General features: G+C 36.4%; 1 protein-coding gene across 6 annotated transcripts in view; it reads right to left on the bottom strand.

Moving 5' to 3' along the window:
* The window catches only part of VPS50 (VPS50 subunit of EARP/GARPII complex), a 131,487-nt gene that overhangs the window by 95,916 nt on the left and 10,988 nt on the right, over positions 1-24,583 (bottom strand). For 2 of the 6 annotated variants that reach the window (XM_081531439.1, XM_081531441.1), the window contains exons 2-9: positions 23,036-23,104; positions 11,153-11,275; positions 9,732-9,803; positions 7,485-7,538; positions 6,626-6,696; positions 5,527-5,644; positions 5,407-5,442; positions 3,566-3,648 (exon numbers count right to left, since the gene is read on the bottom strand). In XM_081531439.1, the coding sequence (XP_081387565.1) occupies positions 3,566-3,648; positions 5,407-5,442; positions 5,527-5,644; positions 6,626-6,696; positions 7,485-7,538; positions 9,732-9,803; positions 11,153-11,275; positions 23,036-23,104 (626 nt within the window). Of the gene's footprint in view, positions 1-3,565; positions 3,649-5,406; positions 5,443-5,526; positions 5,645-6,625; positions 6,697-7,484; positions 7,539-9,731; positions 9,804-11,152; positions 11,276-16,979; positions 16,992-23,019; positions 23,105-24,583 lie in introns of those variants that run through there. The other 4 variants (XM_081531440.1, XM_081531443.1, XM_081531444.1 and 1 more) reach the window with 3 other exon arrangements.

Below are 24,583 nucleotides of genomic sequence, written 5' to 3'. Positions count from 1 at the left end.
TTTCCACATTCATTCTTTCCTATTATAAAAGAACGGTGGACCTTTTCAAAGGTCCTTTTCAAACATTCAGGTTTCTCCCTCTCAATTCCACATCTTTCCTTTTTATAAAATTTCCTCATCTTATACTGGCTCAGACAGTAAAGCATCTGCCTACAATGTGGGAGACCCGGGTTCGATCCCTGGGTTGGGAAGATCCCCTGGAGAAGGAAACCCACTCCAGTACTATTGCCTGGAAAATACCACGGATGGAGGATCCTGGTAGGCTATAGTCCATGAGGTCACAGAGTCAGACACGACTGAGTGACTTCACTTTCACACTTACACTTCAACCAAATCCAACCCCAACAAAGTCAACTCTGATTTCTTTGCTGCTATAAATAATTTGCTGCTATAAATAATTTCAGTCCTCATTTTTGCCTGACATCTCTGCAACAAAGAACTTCATCACAATACCCATAATCTCATATCCACAACCCCACATCCTCTCGTTTAGCTAAACCCTCCTGCACCTCCTTCAGATCCTCCTTAGTCTTGACTCCTAAGGAGAATTAGATCCCAATGCTTCTGCCATATGCTCAACTTCCTTCTCTCTAAAGCCTCATCTTACTTGTGCCTATCTCAATCCAAGTCCATCTTGATAGACTAAGCACTCTTGAAGACAAAGGATTATACTGATTATATTTTATGTGATTCATCACTCTACAACCAATTCCAAAACAAAGCACCTGGCATATAATAAGCACTCAATAGATATATAGCTGCCTGAATTATTTTAACCCAACCAGAAATAAACTTTTCTGATTCTAACAGACATATCATCATGAAATGAAGCAAATGGTTGTTAACGCTTCTTCGGGAGCCAGAAGGCCCTGATAGAAATGGTTCAAGTATATTAACATACTAGAGCTAATACTCTATTCATCCAACCTAATAAATATAAATGACATAATCAAGTTTTTAATAGTGACAGTTAATCACTGTCAAAATGGATAAAATCCAAATATCACTGGTACTACTCAACTATGTGTTTCCTAATCAAATAAAAAGTATGTTGCTTCAAAATGCATAATCTTAGAGAAACAAAAACCATAAAAAAAATCATCTCTAGGGGGAAATATCCAGTTATTCCATATCCAATAGAGACCTACGTGTGAGTATATTAAAAAAAAAAATTTAATTCAAAGCTGTGTTAATGTTTTACTCTATCACAATCCTTTCATCTTTTCAGATACAAGGAATCAACACCTAGAACATCAGGGCATCCTGCTCACTGACAGCTGGAATCTCTATACATGAGAGACTAACATGCTACATTTTAAGATTAGTATGAAGTTAATTTGAAACTGGGTTTGCCTGGAAACCTCACTATTTTCCTTAGACTGTATGTTTATTTTCAATGGTTTCAGAGGAATGACAGAAATTACATATGAGGATTAGAGCCCACCCCCACCCCTGCAAGGTACTGTCACAGCTAATGCAAAAGCCTCATCTTAAACAGATCAAAATCCACTACAAAAGTTAGAACTCAGAGCAGAAGATGCAGCAGCTATTTTCAGACAGCACATTTCACGAACAAACAGAAGATGTAATACATTAACTAACAAACAGGAGATATAAAACGTTAATTACATAATCACTTAAATATTACAAAGGTGACAATTACATAAGGTGAAATTGCTTTTAAATTTTCCAAAAGAATTCTTATCATGATGGGCCAACAGTTGAACCATCTGGATCCAAAAAACAAACTGTGACAACACTCTCAATATTTATAAGCTGGGCAAAGTTAAGGAGGAAGAATTCCCAAGAGGTGCAATGAAGACAGGAACAGATGAATTTATTCTCTACTACTGCATAAAAATGAAATCAGTAAGACTGGAAAAAATATGAAAAAATGAGTTACAATGATGTCACAGGAAACAAGATTCAAAAGTATCTATCTGATCTTTCAAACAGCAGGATCCTCCATGACCCACCTCCCAGAATATTGGAAATAAAAGCAAAAATAAACAAATGGGACCTAATTAAAATTAAAAGCTTTTGCACAACAAAGGAAACTATAAGCATGGTGAAAAGACAGCCTTCAGAATGGGAGAAAATAATAGCAAACGAAGCAACAGACAAACAATTAATCTCAAAAATATACAAGCAACTTCTGCAGCTGAATTCCAGAAAAATAAACGACCCAATCAAAAAATGGGCCAAAGAACTAAACAGACATTTCTCCAAAGAAGACATACAAATGGCTAACAAACACATGAAAAGATGCTCAACATCACTCATTATTAGAGAAATGCAAATCAAAACCGCAATGAGGTACCATTTCACACCAGTCAGAATGGCTGCTATCCAAAAGTCTACAAGCAATAAATGCTGGAGAGGGTGTGGAGAAAAGGGAACCCTCTTACACTGTTGGTGGGAATGCAAACTAGTACAGCCACTATGGAGAACGGTGTGGAGATTCCTTAAAAAACTGGGAATAGAACTGCCATATGACCCAGCAATCCCACTGCAGGGCATACACACCGAGGAAACCAGAATTGAAAGAGACATGTGTACCCCAATGTTCATCACAGCACTGTTTATAATAGCCAGGACAAGGAAGCAACGTAGATGTCCATCAGCAGACGAATGGATAAGGAAGCTGTGGTACATATACACAATGGAATATTACTCAGCCATTAAAAAAAAATACATTTGAATCGGTTCTATTGAGATGGATGAAACTGGAGCCCGTAATACAGAGTGAAGTAAGCCAGAAAGAAAAACACCAATACTGTATACTAATGCATATATATGGAATTTGAAAGATGGTAACGATAACCCTATATGCAAGACAGAATAAGAGACACAGATGCATAGAACAGTCTTATGGACTCTGAGGGAGAAGGTGAGGGTGGGACGTTCTGGGAGAATAGCATTGAAACATGTATATTATCATATGTGAAACAGAACACCATTCCAGGTTCAATGCATGAGACAAATGCTCAGGGCTGGGGCAATGGGATGACCCAGAGGGATGGGGTGGGGAGGGAGGTGGGAGGGGGGTCCAGGATGGGGAACACATGTAAACCCATGGCTGATTCATGTCAATGTATGGCAAAAACTACTACAATATTGTAAAGTAATTAGCCCCCAACTAAAATAAATAAATTTATTTAATAAAAAAAAAAAAAGGAATTGTTATTTTACTGTGAAAGTGAAAAGTGAAAGGAAGTCGCTCAGTCATGTCCAACTCTTTTCGACACCATGGACTGTAGCCTACCAGGCTCCTCTGTCCATGGGATTCTCCAGGCAAGAATACTGGAGTGGGTTGCCATTTCCTTCTCCAGGAGATCTTCCCGACCCAGGGATTGAACCCAGGTCTCCCACACTGTAGGCAGATGCTTTACTGTCTGCGCCACCAAGGAAGTCCTATTTTACTGTACTGTCCATTTATAAACAAGAAAGTTAAACTAGGATACAGCACCTAGTAATTTTCAATGTTTATTAATATTGTATATTACACAACTCCTATATTAAAACTGATGGCAGAGTCAGCTTTAAAAATTTTATGTTAGCTTACCTTATGCAGCTGTAATGTTTAAAAGTGCTGGCAGCTTTCTGACATTCCAGGCACAGCTGAATAGCTCCTGGATAGTCTTCCTCCTGGAGAGAGCAACAACAGAAGTCATTAGGATGGAAACATTTTTCTTAAAAGACTCTGAAAAGGGGCTTCTCTGGTGGTCCAGTGGTTAAGACTCCACCTTGCAATGCAGGGGACACTGGTTACATCCCTAGTCTGGGAAGATCCACATACGCTGGGCAACTAAGTCCATGTACCACAGCTACTGAATCTATTCTCTAGGGCCCCTGAGCCACAACTACTGAGCCCACAGACTGCAACTACTAAAGCCAGTGCCTAGAATCTGTGCTCCGCAACAAGAGAAGCCAAGGCAGTGAAAAGCCTGTGCACCACAACTAGGAAGTAGCTCCACTTGCCGCAACTAGAGAAAGCCCACGCACAGCAATGAAGACCCGGTGCAGCAAAAAATAACAATAATTTTTAAAAGCCTCTGAAAAGGATAAATCTCTGTTCATACTCTATCTAAAAGTTACACTACCAGAAAGTTTTAATTCTTCTCAAAGATTATAATACCAACAACAGATAAATAGTAAAATATAACAAAGCAACTAGCTCCAGACCTAAAATGTAGCATGGAAAAAATATCTTGTGCCCATAAATACACACTAATAGCCCTCTGAGACCATGACATGTGGGTAAAGCCTACACAGAAGTATAAGCTGCTTCAGAGAGAAGGAGTTCTTTAACTGTTAGCATATCTTCTTTCAGTTGTGTTTATATAAAAAAGTTCCATTTTTATTCTACTTGCAATCAACATTCAACAGTTTTATCATCAATGAATCCATAAATATTCTTAAATAAATTTGGAAAATAAAGTGAAATATTTGTTAATGGCATCAGGATATTTTTAACACCTAAACAGAGTAATTTACTGCCAAATTAATTTTTCACATGGATTTCTCAAACCATAGTTTAGTGGTAATAGTTTAGAAGTAATACAGTGATTAAACAGAAACCATTAAAAAAAAACGTTCCTTAAGTTCACATCTAAATTCAACAAAGGCAATTCAAACCATAAGGGATACTGAGATCATGACAAAGTACCTACCTAAAGGTGCTTGAGAATTATGGGGAAACACACACAATACATTAGGCCTTGGTGAAGCTCATAACAGAAGTATACAGAAAATGCTAAGAAAGCCATCGAAGAGAAAACAGATGGCTCACTCAGAAAACCAATATATATATGAGGACTTCCCTAGTGGTCCAGTGGGTAGGAATCTGCCTGCTAATGCAGGGGACACAGGTTCAGTCCCTGGTCTGGGAAGATTCCACGGGCAGGGCAGCTAAGCCCACGTGCCACAAATACTGAGTTTGCATGCCACAACTACCAAAGCCCATGGTCTAGAGATTGTGCCCTGCAACAACAGAAGTCACCACAACAAAGAGTAGCTCCCGTCTGCCGTAACTAGGGAAAGCCCTCGTGCAGCAACAAAGACCAGGCACAGCCAAAAATTTTAAAAATTAGTAATTAAAAAAATATGTATATATATATATATGAGACACCAAAATAACTAGTACATGCCATCTTCCTCAAATGACTACTTTATGTTACATGCAAAAGGTAATTTCACTGCTATTCGGGCCCAGATATAATGGAAACATACTGACAATAGAAAAAGATGCACAAGAGTAAGAGTAGAAACAGTAAGGTCCTTTACTGTCTAAAAATGCTCTTTACACCATACACCAATTTGAGAAAAATGTACATCTGAGTTTTTTTTCACACTAATTCTCTAATATTATGAGGAGCACCAAACTTCCAAGCCTTATAAACTTACCTCCAGCATTTCACTTAAGCGGACATCTGTTCTTTGCTGAAAAATAACAGATATGCAAAGGTAAAACCTGTTTCAACCATAAAATTAAGTTTTAATTTTTAAAAAGGAACTGGTATATACCAATGTTTTTATAGTTCTCAGAGATTTCAGAAGTCCAATCAGCAACTGACGTTTCCTCTGATTTGCAAGGAGGCCTAAACTAGCTTGAGTAAAACCTTCCTTTGCAATATTCAAGTGTCTGTAAAAGTGAACAATAAATAGTTCAGTTTTTCTAGTTTAAGAACACTATACACACAGAACAATTAGGAAGTTAATGAGACAATATCCTGGATTGCTCTTAAATTTGGGGATTGTGAGTCCTCTGACCGACTGAACAGACTGACCGATCTGTTCAATGGCTCAAAATAAATCAGCATTACCAGAGTGGTAGGTGGTCTGCTACCAAACTTCAAACTGTTACTAGTTCATCACAAGAAAAGTACAGAAATTGGAAACAAGCATTTAGAAACATGAAGAGCAAAAGTTGACGGAACAATTTTATGCTTGATGAATCTAACCAAAAAAAATTTTAAACACACAGAGCAAAAGTTGACATGGTAATTTTATGCTTAAGGAATCGGATAATAGAAAAAATGAGACTGTATTTTATATGTGTTTGGTTGTCTTTTTTAATTTATTCTAGTAATTTGTTTTTATTGCATTTTATAAAAACAACTATCTGTAACATGTTGGAAATTAAAAAAGAAAAAAAGGCTGGTCCTTCACCAAAGACAGTTTGAGAAGCACTGATTTAAGCAATACAAAAACAGTAATATTTTGGGACTTTCCTGGTGGTCCAGTGGTTAAAGACTTCACCTTCCAAAGCAGGAGGTGTAGGTTTGATCCCTGGTCGGGGAACTAAAATCCCATATACCTCAGGGCCAAAAAAACCAGAACATAAACAACAGAAGCAATACTGCAACAAATTTGATAAAGACTTCTAAAATGGCCCACATTAAAAAAAAAAAAAAACTTAAAAAAATTAATATTTTTAATCCCTAACTAGATTTTAAAACATTTCCCACACACCTTCTCAGTACAGTTTATAAATCATTATGTATGTTCAGTTAATGAATGGCATTCTAGAAACCACAATCATAATTTAAAAAATCAATTTTCCAAGACAGTTTCTCTTAAATGTTATTTAGCTTAAAGAACAAAGCATCATCAAACACAATACCTCCTCCCATTGGTGCAGATAACAGCAGCTAACTGAAGACCTGTTTGTAATGAGGTAACTCTTTCAAGTTCCTATGGAAAGATGAGGTGTAGGTTACTGTGTGAGGCATTTTATTTTTCTTACTTATTTGTATGGTTCTCTTAACAAAAACTTCAGTGGGTTTCAAAGAGAAGCCTGCTTGATAAACAAAGTAGCAACAAAGATACCTGAACTTGTACACTGTTGGTATATTTTTCATAAAATCATTTTAAGTAACTACTTTCATTGATTTTCATCATGGCATGTCACAAAATATTTAGGCAGCATTGCTTGTAAGGAAATCTAGACTTTTAGATGGGTGTAAATAATACTAATAATATATTCGTTTAAATGTTTCTATCCAAGAGAACTTCACAAGATAATGACAAATATGACAAACATGATTTGTTTGCTAAGATGCTTTTACAGTGAATGGCTTTGTTTGAACACGGTTAGATATTTCAGTGCATTCTGAAGTCTCTGATTTTCTGATGAAAAGGCAGATTCAGAGAGACAGTTCCAATTTTATCATATTTTAAAGGCAGACTGAGCAATCACTGTTGATGATCGATGAGTTACAAAATACACAGAAGCAATTTTCATTGGCTGTTCTCAAGTTAGGAAAACCAAACAGATTAGAGTCAGAAATAAAAACTCTTTTCACTTCTCATAGTTTGGTAAATTCCCCACATGAGAGAAAAAAACATATGCAAACACAACCTAAATAGAGTTAATATGTTGCTATAAACTACAGACAAAAGAATAAATATTTCAAATTCCAAGTATAAGTCACTCAAACATTTTTAATATTTTACATTAAAAATAACAAATATTATCCTACCTTGACATAAGCAGGCTGTTTTTCAAGGATTAAATCTGCTACTTTTTTAGAGACCTAGAAGAACATGCAATCAAACAAAGGAAATAAAAGAAAAAGCCTCATGCTTCCTATTACATTTTACATTTAAAGTTTTAGCAAGAACATTCAATAGGGCTTCTCAATCATTCCTACAGCAGATTCTGGCATGCTATGGCCACACACATTTCTCTGGCCATGAAATTAGTAAAAGAGGTATAGCACATAGCACAATACTTGGTCCTTAATAGAAACTCAATAAATGGTCATTATTACTGTTAATAACATGAGTATCATTATCTGATTTCACTAACATGTGCAAAAAGTCTACTCATCTTTAAGGGTACTGGATTTGCTTTCAAAAGACAGACTTCTTAAGATAAAGAAACATTTAATCTACTGAATTTATGGAAATACTATCTGGGAAACAGAAAATATCCTTGTACCTTTTAAACTGTTTGTACTGCATAAGAAGACAAACAGAAATTTGGTCCACCACTTCTGAAAAACTGAAAATGTGCTTTTTGGAGTGCTAAGAAGATACCTAAGGTTTCTTGGTCAGTTTCATGAATAATGTTAATGTATGCAATGTAGAATTCTAATGATCTTGAACGTAAGTTTCTTATTTCACAATTTCAGGGGCCTCTGCAGGACTGCACTGCAGAGGTACCATGACCAGCAATGACCATGACCATGCTGTGGTGCACAGAAGGCAGTTAGTGACCATCTGCTCAAGAAATACAATTGTATCCCCTGCCCCAACGCAGCTGAGAACAAAACATTACACATGCATTCAACTACTACATTAACTCTTTCATGTTTTCTTAATCGGCTCTGAATTTGTGTAGATATGTATAGATAGGAACTGGTAGAGATGTACACAGACAGAAACCCACTTAATCTTACCAAATTGTTTTTTAAGTCATTCATTCATTCATTTGTGTGTGTTCATTGCTTTTTGTTTTTTGAGTTACGGGTTTTCCCATTTTTCTTGTTTTAAATAGACCGTGTGGCTATTGTTAGCTTCCACGGCACCAGGCAGTGTGCTGAATGCTTTTCTTGCATTATCTCAATTAGAAATTAGGACAATCTACTGAAATGGGTGACATGTTTCCTTATTTTCTGGGGGTGTAATCTTAGACACAGTAATAATTCACCCGCAATAAGTTGCAAGGTCACGGTTCAAGGCCAGGTTGATCAAATTCCAAAGGCCACTATGCTACATGGCCCTTGTGGTGGGATTCATTCCCAAAAGAATACTACCACATGAGTTACAAAGAGGGGGGAGTACATATTAAAATGCGCTGAGAACAAAAGGCAAAAGGTGCCACCATCCACTGAACTCAAAGTCTCCAGAACAACAACATGCTTTTACTACACAACCCTCTAGTGCTCAGGGCCCTTCCCCACGCTACTGCTGCCACCCTCTAGGAGATCCCAGCACCCACTGAGGCCTCTGGGTATAACACAAAAGATACAGAAGTATATCTTCCTTCGTCTGTTGCATGTATTATTAAAAATCGTATCTTAAATTAAAACGGCTGCTTTTAGTATTAAAACATTAACAAGACTACTTACTACCATTATTTAATCTCCTACAGTATAGTCTGTCTTTTATAAAAGGAATTCAGCCTAACACAAGGAAAATAGAAAATCACAGAATTTTACATCACTAGGTAAAAATGCATGCTCAGCCCACAACTTCACAGATGACACAGAAGATTTAGCAAGGCAAAGTGACTTGCCCAATGTCACACGATTAATAGTGACAGCAGTTCAGACTTTCTGAATCTTAACCCTGTATTCTCTTTGGACCTTTCAACTAGTAGTGGGAGCCTCTACTCTGATATAAGAACACTGTATCTATCATAAAACTATGGGTTAAAAAAAAAAAATCTATGGATAGGAAAGTCACACACATGTGACAAGCAGCAATCTAAGAAGGTACTTAGTAATTTGAAAAAAAAAAAAACTCAAAATTCTTTCATCATGTTTAGGATTCCAGAGAAAGAACACCAAGTTCTAGAAGCAAATCTATCAAGGTAATGTGAGGGGAACTGAATAGATAGTAAATTTGAATACATATAAATGTATCATTTGAGTCAAAGTCATGTCAAATAATAAGATTTGTTTAAAATGTTAGCATATTAGTGAAACCATAAAACCTGCAAACATTACATCTCTCTGTTGTGTTTCCTTTACAGTTTTGTCAGAAATGAGTTTTTTACTTACTGCAGCTTGCTGTTGTTTCAATTTGTCTCTGTACTCCTCCAATTCTTGCAAATTGAGAACAGGAGGGAGCTTCTAAAAGGAAAAATCCATAAATAAAGAGTGAAAAAAATCAATTGTTTAATTTAGTTTCACTTCCCTGCACACCTAAGTGAGGAATTACAATCTGCACATATAAAACAGCATCACACCCCACTCCTCCCGTCCTCCCTACCTCCGCACTAGACCCCAGACACCAGCCTGTATCTCTGTTACTAACCCTCTGGGGCTCAAGCTCCACCCCCCCCCTCTGCTATCTCCACTGCCACCATCTCCAACCTCCTGGAAATCCCACTCCTGTGGGGACTCCTGGCCCCCGAGCTGGGAAACTCTGCTTCCAAAACCTGTGACAGAAGAATGTGAGAAAGTGCCTAACCCTAATTCCCCACTCTACCAGCCACTGGTATCTCCCTATTCATCCACGACAGAACTCAAAACCTACTTCCCCTCTGAAATACTATGAATGGAAATTAACCCCTACATGTGTAGTGTGATAGTGACGGTTATTTGAAGACACAAATTATACACACTCCGGAGGACAGTATGAAAGTGAAAGTGTAGTCGCTCAGCTGTGTCTGACTCTTTGCAACTCCACAGACTGTAGCCTGCCAGGCTCCTCTGTCCATGGGATTCTCCAGGCCAGAATACTGGAGCGGGTTGCCATTCCCTTCTCCAGAGGATCTTTCTGACCCAGTGATCAAACCCAGGTCTCCCACATTCCAGGCAGATTCTGTACCATCTGAGCCACCAGGGAAGCCCAGAGGACAGTGTGGAAACTAACAAAAATGCATGCCATGGTGAAGATGGGAAAATACCAAGTTAGACCTCCAGTCTCAGTCAACTGATGATGAAATTTCAGAATAAGCTGGGTACTAACTGTAGGTACTACATATGAAGCATGCATGCATACTGCATTTGGTTTCATCTAAAACCCAAATCTTACTATTCTGACTTTTTTTTGAAATTCTTATAAATTTAAAATGCCAATGTTATAAACATTATGGCTCAGGGGTATTTATCATAACTAAATAATGATGTAAATATACTTTCATGATTAAAAGTCTCAGAGCTTTCCTAAACATATTTAGCCAACGTAAAATAAGATAGAGGCAGTACACTAACATATTTGTGTGCTGAGAGTTAAAAATGAAAAATACAAAAATGTTTCTTGGACCAATATCCTATAGCTGCACTTAGCCTTACATTTTAAAAAATAATCTCCTCTTTAAACAATGCTGAAAGTTCATTTAATCATAATGTTATTACAGATTAGTCTTAGTATCAAAAATACATACAATGACCCTAAAAACCATTCATATTTCACTCACAAATTTAAATCACTGTACAAAATAGGCTTTAGATAGGTTTTAATGAATTTTTTTTACCTCCAGTTCATATTTAACAATATCAAATGAATCTGTAGAAAAATACACTTGTTCAATACTATTAATTAGTTCTTGTTCAGCTTGAGGGTCACTAGGTTGTTCTCGAAGTTCTCGGAATTCCTCCTTTAAGGGAAAACAAAACAAAAAAATTATAGCACTTGTAGCTGCTCTAATTCTATCTGCACAGAAATAAATAATCATCTGTCTTAACCATGACAAATCTCCTGGTAAACACTGACCAAGGAGACAAACTGACAGAAAACAAGAAGCAAGTTTGTGGAAAGTTAGGAAAAAGTCAAACACTAAAAACCACCCATCTATTGGAGGAAAATACTGGCCAGTTTGAAGATTCAGATTTTATTTTCAATTCCTGGTGTATCAACTAGTAGTTGAGAAAATTCAGATGTTAAACAAAAGGAAAAAAAGTGACTACCTAATATCTATCATATATACATATCATATATATACACACAGTTTCTTCATCTTAAGTGTGTTAGTCACTCAATCGTGTCCGACTCTTTGCAACCCTATGGACTGTAGCCTACCTGGCTCCTCTGTCCATGGAATTCTCCAGGCAAGAATGCTGGAGTGGGTTGCCATTCCCTTCTCCAGGGGATCTTCCCAACCCGGGGACTGAACTCAGGTCTCTCGCACTGCAGGCAGATTCTTTACTGTCTGAGCCTTCAGGGAAGCCCTTTCTTTGTCTAACAATGCTCTAAAATCTGTCCCACCACAGATAACCAGTGGACAACATCTCAGTGACTTTCGGGTCACAATCAGTATTGGAACCCTGTTGAACAGATTTTCTGCTGAAAATCTCATTGCTTGGCTAAGAAAAACTTGTTCCACAAAAGGTTCACAAGGGACTTCCCTGATGGTCCAGAGGTTAAGAATCTGCCTTTCAAGGCAGGGGACTCCGGTTCAATCCCTGGTTGGAGAACTAAGATCCCATATACCAAGGGCAGAGCAACTGAGCCCATGAGCTACAACTAGAGAGCCTGCAGGTTGCAATGAAAGATCCTGAGTGTCACAACTAAGACCCAATACAGTCAAAAACAAATAAATAAATTTTTTTTTTTTTTAAAAAAAGGTTCACAAGGTTACTTCTGTAATCCCATGAGGCTTTCTTCAAAGTGTACTGATACTATAATTAATGAATTGATTATGAACCTAAAGCTCTGACAAAATGCTTGCTTTCTAAAGATACATTATGGGGCTTCTATGGATATGCAACCAAAAAGAGCTTAACAGACAAGTCCTTATCCTTGCATCCTTATCCTATGCAAGTTCACTGCATAATCGGATAAAACTTCAGTTAACTGGGAAATTTCAATAATACAGATACCACTCTCTGCCACACTAATTAATCAAAACATTGTTATAGACATATAATTTAATTATTTGGCTTTATTCAAATTAATCTCAAACATTTGAGTACACAAAAAGAAATCAGTATTTAAAATAATTTTACAGTCAAAATAATATTTAACAAGAATTCTTAATGAATTACCACTAATTAAATATACAAAAATTATATGGTTAATTTGAGGACCAAACTTTCCAAGTAGAGACACTCTAGATTACTTTATTGCAGGGCATAGTTTTCATTTGTAAAAAAGAAAAAGAGGAAGAGCCTAGCTTATGTATCTTTAGGATTTTAATTTATATCTTAACTTTATACAATTACTATAAAATTATTTCCTCTCAGTAGATCCAAGCTAAAAGAAAATATTAGAGCAATAAACCTGAAACTTAAGATAATAGTTAACTGTTTACATTTAAAATTCTGATAAATTGAAAAGAGAAGGTAAAATCATAAAAACTAAACTTGCAGAATTAAAAGTGCGTGAAAAAGAAAATGCTTCTTCAGTACCAAAACTCAACTTATAAAAATACACTAATCAAAAAACATAAAAAGGTTAAAGATACAGCCATCACTGATTTTGCTGCAACTAGATACTATGAGTGAAATAAGAAATCCAGCATGGTAACAGTGGGAGCTGTATTCTGGTAGGGATTTATCTACAACACACTCAGTTGTGCAGCACCTTGGACAACGGCACATAAGAGTTTCAATAGACTTGTGTTAAGCCCACACTATCTGCAGGATTCCAACTAGTTAGCGTATCCACAGGGCACCTCCCGAATACAGTGGAAATCTGAATTGACAGTGAGACATGAAATAGAAAAAGAGATCAGAAATTCCTGGCACTCTTCCTCCCTAAAGGTGCGCAGATATTTGAAACACCAGCTTCAGATACCGCAAGCTGAGGGAAGGAATAAAGCTGGAGGGAGGGTATGCCTCCCTAGTAATTCCACAGCACCACTGGCAAATAAATGTACTTGGGACTATTCACACACAAAAAAAACTGAAGATTACAAAAATTTCTAAGAATGAAAACTATCAGATGTGAAACAAGTCGGAAATTCAAACAGACTGCAGTGAATGAGCACTGGCATCTCAAATGTGTAAATGTCAATGGCATTAACTCCATGCTGAGGTTCTCTCTATACTACCTACTGACTAATCTAAAGGGAAAGACACAGGTTTTAGCTGCAACTCGGCTACTAACCTTAGTTAATAGCAACTTAAGTCTCCTCATGCCTATTTTTTTTCCACCTGTAAAGGACATACACACACACTCCAAATGACGGTGAAACAAATATCTAAAGTTATTAAGAATGTTAGAGGGAAAACGTGACTTATAAATATCTCACAAATGCTCATTTCACAAAGGTGATGTATCTGTAAAAAATAAATAAAATGTACAATCTATATATGTATATAAAAGGTCAAATGCCATTCCTTCCTAGAACACTAAGCAATTATATCACTGAGAGCAGACAGACTCAAAATAATTTCAAAGAAGTGACATGTACCAGTTAAACACTGGACTAAGTAACCTGGAACTGAGGGAGAGAGAAAAATCAAGAAAGTCAGAAAAAGAAACACAGCACACAAAGCAGAATTCAACCAAAACAAATGCCTGACGCCATATCCCTATAAAATACCCTCTCCTTTCAGGGGCTCCTGTTTGAACTCAGTCAGAACACACTCCATTCTGCCTAGAATCACAATACCGCGTTCCCTTTCATCGCACTGCACTGCTGTCTGTAAGACTCAGCCACTATCCAATCATTCTCTAAACGTCTCATTGCTGTTAGTGCTGGCAGCTCCATCAGATTACACACTTCTTGAGGATGGAGGCTTTTCTTTATTCTCCATCATTTGCTCCCAAGTGCCAAGGCACACTGTAGATAAAAATCATGGATCAAACTAAAACTAATTTACACAGTGAATTGTATAAAAAAAGGAATACAAGAACAAAGGGAAAGTAAGAGACTGTATGTTCTTGTTTTGATAGTCAAAATTTTCCACAAGCTTCTACGGAAAGGCTTCTTTCTTCCAATAGAAGTAATAATAAATGTAAAATGACTGTAGGAATATTTTCTGCATGTAAAGTAGAAAAATAAAAAGAAACAGCTAGACAGCATATTCTTAAAACAATCACTCCATAATTTTACCATTATGTAAACTGGTTTCCTAGGATTGGAAATGTACAAAAGTATTAATTCTTCACCTAAAACAGAACCAGTTTTGCAAGCCAATATATATGTATGCGGCAAAACTTTACACAAACAAAATGAACAAAAGATTCCCTACAAAACAAATTTAAAGGTATAACCAGGGGAGAAGAATAACAAATGAACTCCTCAAGCCAATATTAAAATACGTAATGTTCTTAAAAGTTACAAGAAAATTATGTGCCTTAACTATGTTTGGTAATAAAATATTTTAGTCTTATGGACTGTTATTAAGAGTACAGTTTTTTAAAGAATTTTTATAGTAAAGTTTATGACACACAGTAACTAATAAACATATATTATTATTAATAACAGTGGTAGGAATGCTCTGCAAACTTTGAAAAGCCAAAAATAATTCATCAGCAACTACAAACCATCCATCACACGTGTCACAACTTGCCTACTAAGGGTGGGTAATCAACTACACCTCGAGTAAGTACACGAATGTCACCCCAGAATTAAAGCTGGAGAAAAACTACAATTAATGAGTTTAACTGTAAAGGACATAAAAACAAAAATACAAATGTCAAAAAAGAACAAATCAAACCTCTCTCCCACATTATCATTAGGAAATAACCTGCCTACTAGCAAAGCTCCATTATCTCTTATTTCCCAGTCAAGTCACATATTCCAATTTAAGAACTTTTTAAATTAAAGTTCCACTATGTAAAAATCCTCTGTGCTGGGTCATACAGAAACAAAGATGAGTAAAACACAGCTCTTTGCTCAAATAGCTGCTGAAGTAATAGATGAATAAATGATGGCAGATGCAAGGCAGAACATAAAGGAAATACAAACAAAATGAAGGGCATTAAAGGATCGTGAGGTACCATCTGATGGAAGCGGTGGCATTTACAGAACGTGAGAAAAGGTAAAATTTCAAACATTAGAGATTGGGGGAATAAGGATAAAAAATAAAGCGAAGCAGAAGTAAAAGCAGTGGAGTGGGAAAGCATACAACAGGTTAAGTAACAGCGGATGGCTTCCCGCAGGGCAGAAAAACGTCATAGGGGAGAGACTACATGGTAACCGAGAGCCAGGAAAATGGAACAATTGTGATGCTGTGAAAATTCAACATGCTTTTATATAAACTAGGACCACATTTTTCCTTTACTAAAAATATCTTAACACATTACCACGGTGCCAGATGCTATATCCAAAAACAAGCATAAACATTCAACATGTTCTTAACATAATACACCAAGCAGGAATATTTTGGGAAAGTGGTAGATAACGAAGAAGTCATTCAGTGTTTTAGAGGCTGTCTTTTCCAGCAGTCACAATACACCATAAGGTTGTATATAATACATACTACCTAGTCTATTCTTCTATTCTGATCATCTCTCAGATAAAGCTACATGAACACATCAATACATATAAAAATGCATATTGCAAATGTAACCTTTTGAAAAAGAAAGAAAATCAGAATAGAAATTTAAGTCAACATCTTTGATTTTAGCCCAGCCATGTTTCCTCTCAACATTACAACAAAAGGTTATATGAGAACTGGGGATTCAAGTCTATAAAACAATTGGAGCCCTCAAGTGTAAAGGTGTTATAAAACATTTCCAATATATCTATGGTTTCTAAAGAAACCAGGCTATAACTTTACAAAACTATTTCCCACTTAAGAGTTCACCTCTTAAGGGGATGTATTCAAGTCCAGGAGGGAAAAGAAAAACTACAAGTTTTATATTGAATCACCACTTTCAAATTATCCAAAATACCACATTAATTAAAAATATCAACCCAGGCTCAGGCTTTCAATCCTGTTCACTTTCATAAGTGTAAAAAGTTAGTTATGACAGCTTAACAGTTCTCCTTAACATTATTCGGTTCAATATTCTCTTTGAAAAGTAATTTAATTTTTAAACCCACAGAACAGCCTGGAAACTTATCATCTTCAGTAGTAGGTTTTTATTCAAATAAAAAGGTGAATGCAAAAATCTTCATTTCATAGGTCAGCTTTCAAAATCCTGCAGAAAAATGTAAAGTAGAATAAAAAAGAAATGCAAACCAACTTCCATTTTCAGACCATAGTTCACATTATATACTAGAATAAATACAGAATGCATTGTATTGGGCACAAGTGAGGGAGTAAAGAAAGTTTGTTCTTACACAGCATGAATTTAGGTTTGCCAAGACAAAAGGTTTATTTGTCTGCTTGCATTTTTCATGAGTCAACAACAACAAAAAGCTATTCTGTTATAATAAATACTAAAAACAGAAATCATAGTCCTACTAAAGTTAACATCACATTAGAGTTCTAACTGAGAACAAAACAAGATTATCAAAAACTATACAGAGCTTAAAGGAAGAACAAAAACACAGAGTTTTCAATATGCAATCAGTATTATAAAAATCATAAATCACTGAATAAAAATAGGTTTTTCTGTTTCCAAATGGAATAGGATTCAAGATCACAAATACCCTGAAACTATACATCTACCAATGTAAGTTTATAATGAATTGACAGATGTCTGATTACGTTGGGGAAATGGCATATTTTCTTAAAATTATTATGAGAACAACAGTAATCTATCAAAGCAGCCAGTTCATCATTTTCTGTGTGTTTTAAATGAAACAGCTTTTCAAGCCAACTCTGTTTTTCTTCAGGCTGTCAGTGCCATCTAGTGGAATATTATTAGCACTACAATTTGAAGGGTTTTAGCAACATGATTTATAGAAGATTTTTTTTTTTTTTATAAATTTATTTATTTTAGTTGGGGGCTAATTACTTTACAATATTGTAATAGTTTTTGCCATACATTGACATGAATCAGCCATGGGAAAAGGTTAAAGTGGCATTATTTTAACTCTTTCCTCAAAATAATAACAACCCAAATGTATATGTACTTGTCCTTAAAGAAAGATATATTGAATAAAAACTGATTTTATTCATAAAAATGCACTGAATTATTAACATGTACTAAAAATCACCAAACGATCAAGCAAAACTTTCATATTTGATACTCTGCCAAATATTTTTACTCACTTCTCTTATTCAATAGCTATGCTATTTTATCCCAAACTTATTCCTATGATAAAGAAAACATTAAAGGTAACTGCTTTGGAGGGAGACATCTTTTTAAAAGCTATCTTAAAAAATTTCTCAACTTCATTGAAAACTATCAAGCTATTTGCAACATGCCTGTTGAGCTAAAGCTGAAGACAAGACACATAAACTGAAGCACACAGAGAAAAGTCCAGTGTCTAAGCCTTAATTTAGGGCTTCTGGTTTTAGTTTTCAAACCCCTGATCAGACCTTCTCTGTAAAAGAATTTCTTTTAAATTGAGATTTCTATCTATTCTGAGAAAAGACATTACAGCACCTCCAATCCCAGTGCCTAATGACCTCAGTCTTTCCAATTCCTTTACCTTTGACAGCCAATAAAATCCTCAGTCCTAAATCCTGTTTCTAAAATGTCTCTCAAATTTTAACTTTTCTTCATTTCCTAAACCTCATATTATCTTTTTAATCAGTATCCTGGCGCAGGACCGCCACTCAAAACTCTATCTGTACATTAGTTATCCTTAAAAAACAAATTAATCGTCAACTCTAGAAGACCCAGCACCCACGTCTACCTACCCCCATCGTCTCCTAGCTGTGCTACCACTATGCATACCTTATAGACCTCTACTAGATCCTCTGACGTTGTCTATTTTTGCTTGTCTCTTTTACTCAGGTTGAGGTAGGAACAGAGTCTTGTACCTCTTTGCATCTTCCTAACTTAGTAACTGCCTAGGTCAATGAATCATTGCCAGATGCACAGTGTAACTGATCTTTTATGATCTGCTAGAAAGAATGGTTAAGAATCCCAAAGCATCTAAAGCCAAGAGAAGCAGAATTTCATTAATGGTTAAAAAAAAATACAGATAAACATTTTTATCCACGAGTGCCTAAGAAAAATTCTAAATAATTTTGCAGATCCACAGTTAGAACCCACCTGCAGAAGACACCTGTCTTAAATGAAACATAATCCTAAATTGAAAGTTTTTATCCCAATCACTAAAGCTAAAAAAGTCTCCTAGTCAAAGATGTTGATACTAATTCTGTCTATATCAGACAGTAATATACTCATCTTCTTAAAAAAAAAAAAAACTGCTCAGTTTATTCTTTTGATTGTATTTTTATGTCATATCTCTCCTACAAATATTACAATAGAGATACTAAAAAACATCAGTACTAAAAGAGCTCTAGTTTAATCACGTTTTCACAGATGAGGAAGCTGAGGTATAAAGCTATTAAAATGACTTCCCTTTAATAATAAGCTAAATGTTTAAGTCAATACTTGAACCAGCTCTCCTGGCTCTTATGTCAGCATTTTCCTCATGTCTTGGTAAAGTTCTGAAAATAAAACTCTGTAATTAGGGTCCTTTTAGGAGTCTTTTCATGGATACTAAGAAGTCAGTCAATCCATTTCTCTTACTTCACAGAGGTAATCTAAAAGCTAGCATACACTCTACCCAAAATCCCAGAAAGTTATATAGTAGAAATGTCACAGAGTAGGTAGGTACTCAATAAATATTTGTGGAATAAATTAGGCATACAAACAAAAATATTTTCTTATATTTAGACAAATATGTTTTCAGGTTTTGACAGCAACAGATTTGTCTCCACACCCTGTATTTTTCTTTAATGAAAAAAATCAAAGGCATAGCTAAACCAACCGTGCAAGAGTAAACGCAGCAGAATCCTATTTGTATTAATGAGTCAGTAAGATCAAGGCCTAAAAAAAATGAAACTAACCCCATCCTCAAAAAATCCTTATTGTTAAGGAGGCAGTATTTCAGTAAAAATTCATAGTTCTCTTTTCAGGTTTATGACATGTAACTATTATGGAAGCACTATGGGAAGTTTACCTAAAGCCTAGATGTAGATTTATAAAGTTCAGGTATTTTTAAACCATAATTCAGCAAGTCCTTTCAAACAGTCCTAATAAGTTCTATAACTACTAAGCACATGGCTATTACAATTATTGTATACTATAATAAATTTTGGTCTTAATTCTTCAAAATTCTTATAACCAATTATCTAAAAATCTTTCACATGATTCAAACAGTATACATTTCCTTAAATGAGTATTCAGTCAATAAATAACAGTATAGATTAATTTCTTATAGCCTTACCTCTGCACACACACAGAAAAAAATCTCATTAATTTGAAAAAAACAGTATCTATTTCCCAAAAATAAAATTTTAGATCATCACTAACTCTTTATTCTACTTTTTTTCCCACAAAAATTGTCAGGAAAACAACCAAATTTTTACCTAGAACAGTTTCTGTGGTCCCCCTTTCTTTCTCTTCATTGCACCCTCAGCTTGGCCAATGGTTCCCAAACATGGCTCCTCACCAGAATCAGCTGGGGATCTTTAAACACTATGGACGCCTAGCTCCACCCCCGACGCAGTAATTAGAATTCTTTACCTCAGTGGTAAAGAATCTGCCAGCAATGCAGGAGGCCCAGGTTCAATCCCTGGGTTGGGAAGATCCCCTGGAGAAGGAAATCGCAACCCACTCCAGTATACTTGCTTGGAGAATCCCATGGACAGAGGAGGCTGGCAGGCTACAGTTCATGGGGTCACAAAGAGTCAGACATGGCTGAGCAACTAAACAACAACAATGGCCTGGGTACTAGCAATTCTAATGTGTAAAATTTGGGCACCACTGAACTTGGCTCTGAAGTATTTAAGCTATGATTTTTTTCAATCTACTCAAAGTTTTCCTTTCCTATGGCAAGTTCTGAAAAGAATCCTTTTTTTTTTACCTTCCATACTATTTTCTCCACCCAAATCCCAAATTTCCAGTATATGGATATTATTGACTTGCATCTCCTCTAAAGATTGGATACAGTGTCATCTTGTCTATAAAATACAGAAACTGTACCAGATGATTTCTAAGGTTTCTTCCACTCAGAATTTATATAGTGCTCAAAAGAAAAAAAAAATCAACAGTACTTTCTAGATTATCAAGCTCACCTGGCGCCTTTCTTCAGTTCTCCTTAACTACCCTCCTTTTTCTGAGTTGTACCATGTGAAATTAGCCAATGTTAAGGCCTGGCATGCTGCGGTTCATGGGGTCACAAAGAGTCGGACACGACTGAGCGACTGAACTGAACTGAAACCATTTCTAAGCTAAAACACAGCCGTTTCATATGCTCCATCTTAATAACCCCTTCTACTTTCCCTTTATACATAATATACTCAAGCTAAACTTTCTTTCTTTCCTGAAAACCCCAATGAAATCTCAATTCCCTGTTATAACTTAGAAAGACATGATGACAAGAACAGGCAAAAGAAATGGGTCCAGTCCTGACGGTAAAATATGCTTTTTTCTTTTTAATGTTCTACCCATACTTGAGTAAGGGAGAGCTAGTAAATAAACTAATGTTTAAAAGTTTCTCTAGGCTAAAGGCTAAATTAAAGCAGAGGTACTACAGTTTATCTAAATTGTCTTCTTAGTGTGTGTCAATCAGACTACGCCCCAGGCTTAATCACCACTTGAACACCTTTGACCTTGTGATTTCAGACTGTTCTCCCAGAGCCCACCATCTCAAACGTATACACTGCTAAACATATACATGGATCTATTCGGAGAAGGAAATGGCACCCCCCTCCAGTACTCTTGCCTGGAAAATCCCATGGACAGAGGAGCCTGGTGGGCTGCAGTCCATGGGGTCACTAGGAGTCGGACACGACTGAGTGACTTCACTTTCACTTTTCACTTCCATGCATTGGAGAAGGAAATGGCAACCCACTCCAGTGTTCTTGCCTGGAGAATCCCAGGGATGGCAGAGCCTGGTGGGCTGCCATCTATGAGTTTGCACAGAGTCGGACACAACTGAAGCAACTTAGCAGCATTCTCTTTCAAATTCCTTTTCCATTTAGGTTATTACAGAATATTGAGTAGAGTTCCCTGTGCATTAATCAACTATACTCCAATGTAAAACTTTTAAAGATTCTTAAAATAAAAAAATTTTTAATAAAAAGTATACACTGCAGATCACTGATGGGGAGAGAGTTGGGAGTCAGTAAGAAGACTGTATAATAAGATCATTATAAATTCACTATCTACCACTACTGGAGAGACATCATGAGCTCATGGTTTAAAGACAACAGAAAGTTCTATGCAATACATTACTGTATTTTTTTTAAAGGGGTTCACTCATCAGTTTCACTGTGGTTCTGAAACATCTAATGCCATCTAATTCAAGGCATGTTCATAATGCCTGATACACTTTTTTTTAAGTCAAAGAAATAGAAAATGATCTGTCAATTAGGATTAATGGTTCTCTCTCAATTCCCAATTTTATCACATCCAATAGTCTTTTATAACACTATGTACAACGATTCAAAATGCCTCTGAAAGGCTTCTCTGAGCCATTTCATGCAAAAGGGTTGGTTAGAATTTCATCGTATTTGGATCTGACCTAATATAAAAAAGCTAAACTTAAGGGGGTAAGGAACCTCAAAGAGGTGGGAAATCCTCCTCCTAAGCAGCTGACACAAAGGTGTGATGAGGGGCCCTATGACAGCCAATCAAGAGAAACAAGCCCTTGTACTAAGCTGCCAGGCGCAGAAAACAAACAGTAGTTTCAGATATGATCCTCAAATTGAAAATCACAAGAGCAGACATTCAAAACTGGCTTTGATCTGTGATGGAGCTACTACAGATGGAGGCAGCTCGGAGCAGTGGGGCCCCAGAGTGAGGCACAGCAGGGATTTACTTATTTAACAATGGCTAATATTTCTCCTGGCGGGGAGCCAGCTAGCTTTCAAATAACACCTATTAAATTTGTAGATGGCCAAGTTCACATGAATATCAGGGGATTAAAATCCAAGATATCTACAATTTACTATAAGCTATGCTTTAGCTACTTATTCAAATATCTCTGCTTCATAACGAAAACATAATTTACTATGATTTGGGGCTCAGTGTTACAGCATAAAAAGTAAATCATTTCATTTTATTTATCTGAATGACAGCAGATGAATCAATACGTCTCATTTATATATATATATATCAGTGCTTTTGGGCAAAGAATTTGATGCAGTAATCAACTCTAAATTTATCAATTTCACATTTTCTGCTTCACAATAATGAGTCATACTGCATCCCAGTGAGGATGAGAGGAAAAACAAGCCCTAAGCCTACTGCATTATAAAACTTGACCTAGCTCATCACAACAACCATATGCCTGTGGGAGGGAAAAGCTTCTGTGAATCAATTAGTATCCAAAGGCAATAATATTTTCTTCAGGAAGCGAAAAGTCATGCTCACTCATGTACATCAATACCTTTCCAGGGACCCGGAGACTCTCAATGGCACCAAGATCACTGAGGCTCTCTGGAGGACTTTTCAGACCCTTCAAACAAAAAAGATAAAAAAGAGAAGAATTTCAACTGTGCTGCAGAACTGTAAAATGAGAGAAAATACTTATTTTCTTGTTTGTCTTGTTATATTACCAGCAAGTTTACTGATTTTGATGTTCAGATATGTGCAATTTATTTATCTCCTTGAACAGTTGCTTTTTAACATTTTATTGTATAAAGAGAACTGAAAGAGGAGTCAAAAATAAGCTGCAAAGCCTTCCTCTTCTTTCACCAAGACCATCTGCTGCTGCTGCTAAGTCGCTTCAGTCATGTCCGACTCTGTGCGACCCCATAGACGGCAGCCCACCAGGCTCCGCCTTCCCTGGGATTTTCCAGGCAAGAATACTGGAGTGGGTTGCCATTTCCTTCTCCAGTGCATGAAAGGGTAAAGTGAAAGTGAAGTTGCTCAGTCGTGTCCGACTCTTAGCGACCCCATGGACTGTAGCCTACTAGGCTCCTCCGTCCATGGGATTTTCCAGGCAAGAGTACTGGAGTGGGGTGCCATTGCCTTCTCTGCACCAAGACCACCAGCTGATAGCAAAAGACTTTCCATTCATATTTCTCAACCCTAAGTCAGACTATACTTACTGAAATAAAAATCACCATTTTAAAAATAGACATGTTCCTGTTGTACAATGTATAGAATATGTTTCTAAAAACAGCTGTCACAATACATACAGTACTATTATTAAATCAAGGAAAGATGTACTTTTGGAAATTCAAAATAAAATCACTATATGGCAACGTCATACCTAATGGTTGAAGTCTAAGTTAACCATTATTCAAAAACAACCAAAAGAGAAGAAACTTGGATGACAAAAAACATTCCATGAAAGTACTGATCTATGAATCAGGACCAAATGCATTTGCCAAATTGGACCTTGGCATTAAGGTCCAAGTATTATGACTGAGCTAACCAAAGATTTTAAATAACGATATATTTTTAAATGATAAAGGCTTAATTAATACATAAGTAATCCCTAGGATTTACCTTATCATTCTCATCAATGTACCCAATTTATACTACATAACTGAGAGTTAAATCTCACGTCTCACCACTTTAGCTCTTTGGTACTTTCTCTATTCCAGGTTCCCTCATGGCTCAGTGGTCAATAATCTGCCTGCCAAGCCAGAGACCCAGGTTCGATCCCTGGGTCCAGAAGATCCCCTGGAGAAGGAAATGGCAACCAACTCCAGGATTCTTGCCTGGAAAATCCCATGGGCAGAGGAGCCTGGTGGGCTATGGTTCATGGATGACATAGCAAAGAGCTGGACACGGCTGAATGACTGTGCAACAACTTTCTGTATTCAGAGATTCTGATTCAAGAATTCAGGGATTCTGAAAGTCTCATTTGTGCACCAGGGAAAGTTATCAAGACAGAAAGAAGTGCACAATTTAAATTTTCTTTAAAAGCATCTTTTTAACATAGGCTATTCAAAGCAGACCCCTAAAATCCCTGTAATAATAGTCT

Source organism: Giraffa tippelskirchi, chromosome 10 (genome assembly GCF_054371585.1).
Source record: "Giraffa tippelskirchi isolate mGirTip1 chromosome 10, T2T-mGirTip1v1.2.pri, whole genome shotgun sequence".
Classification (NCBI taxonomy): domain Eukaryota; kingdom Metazoa; phylum Chordata; class Mammalia; order Artiodactyla; family Giraffidae; genus Giraffa; species Giraffa tippelskirchi.
The sequence above is the reverse complement of the archived record's forward strand: the minus strand, read 5'-3'. Positions and strand labels throughout refer to the sequence as shown.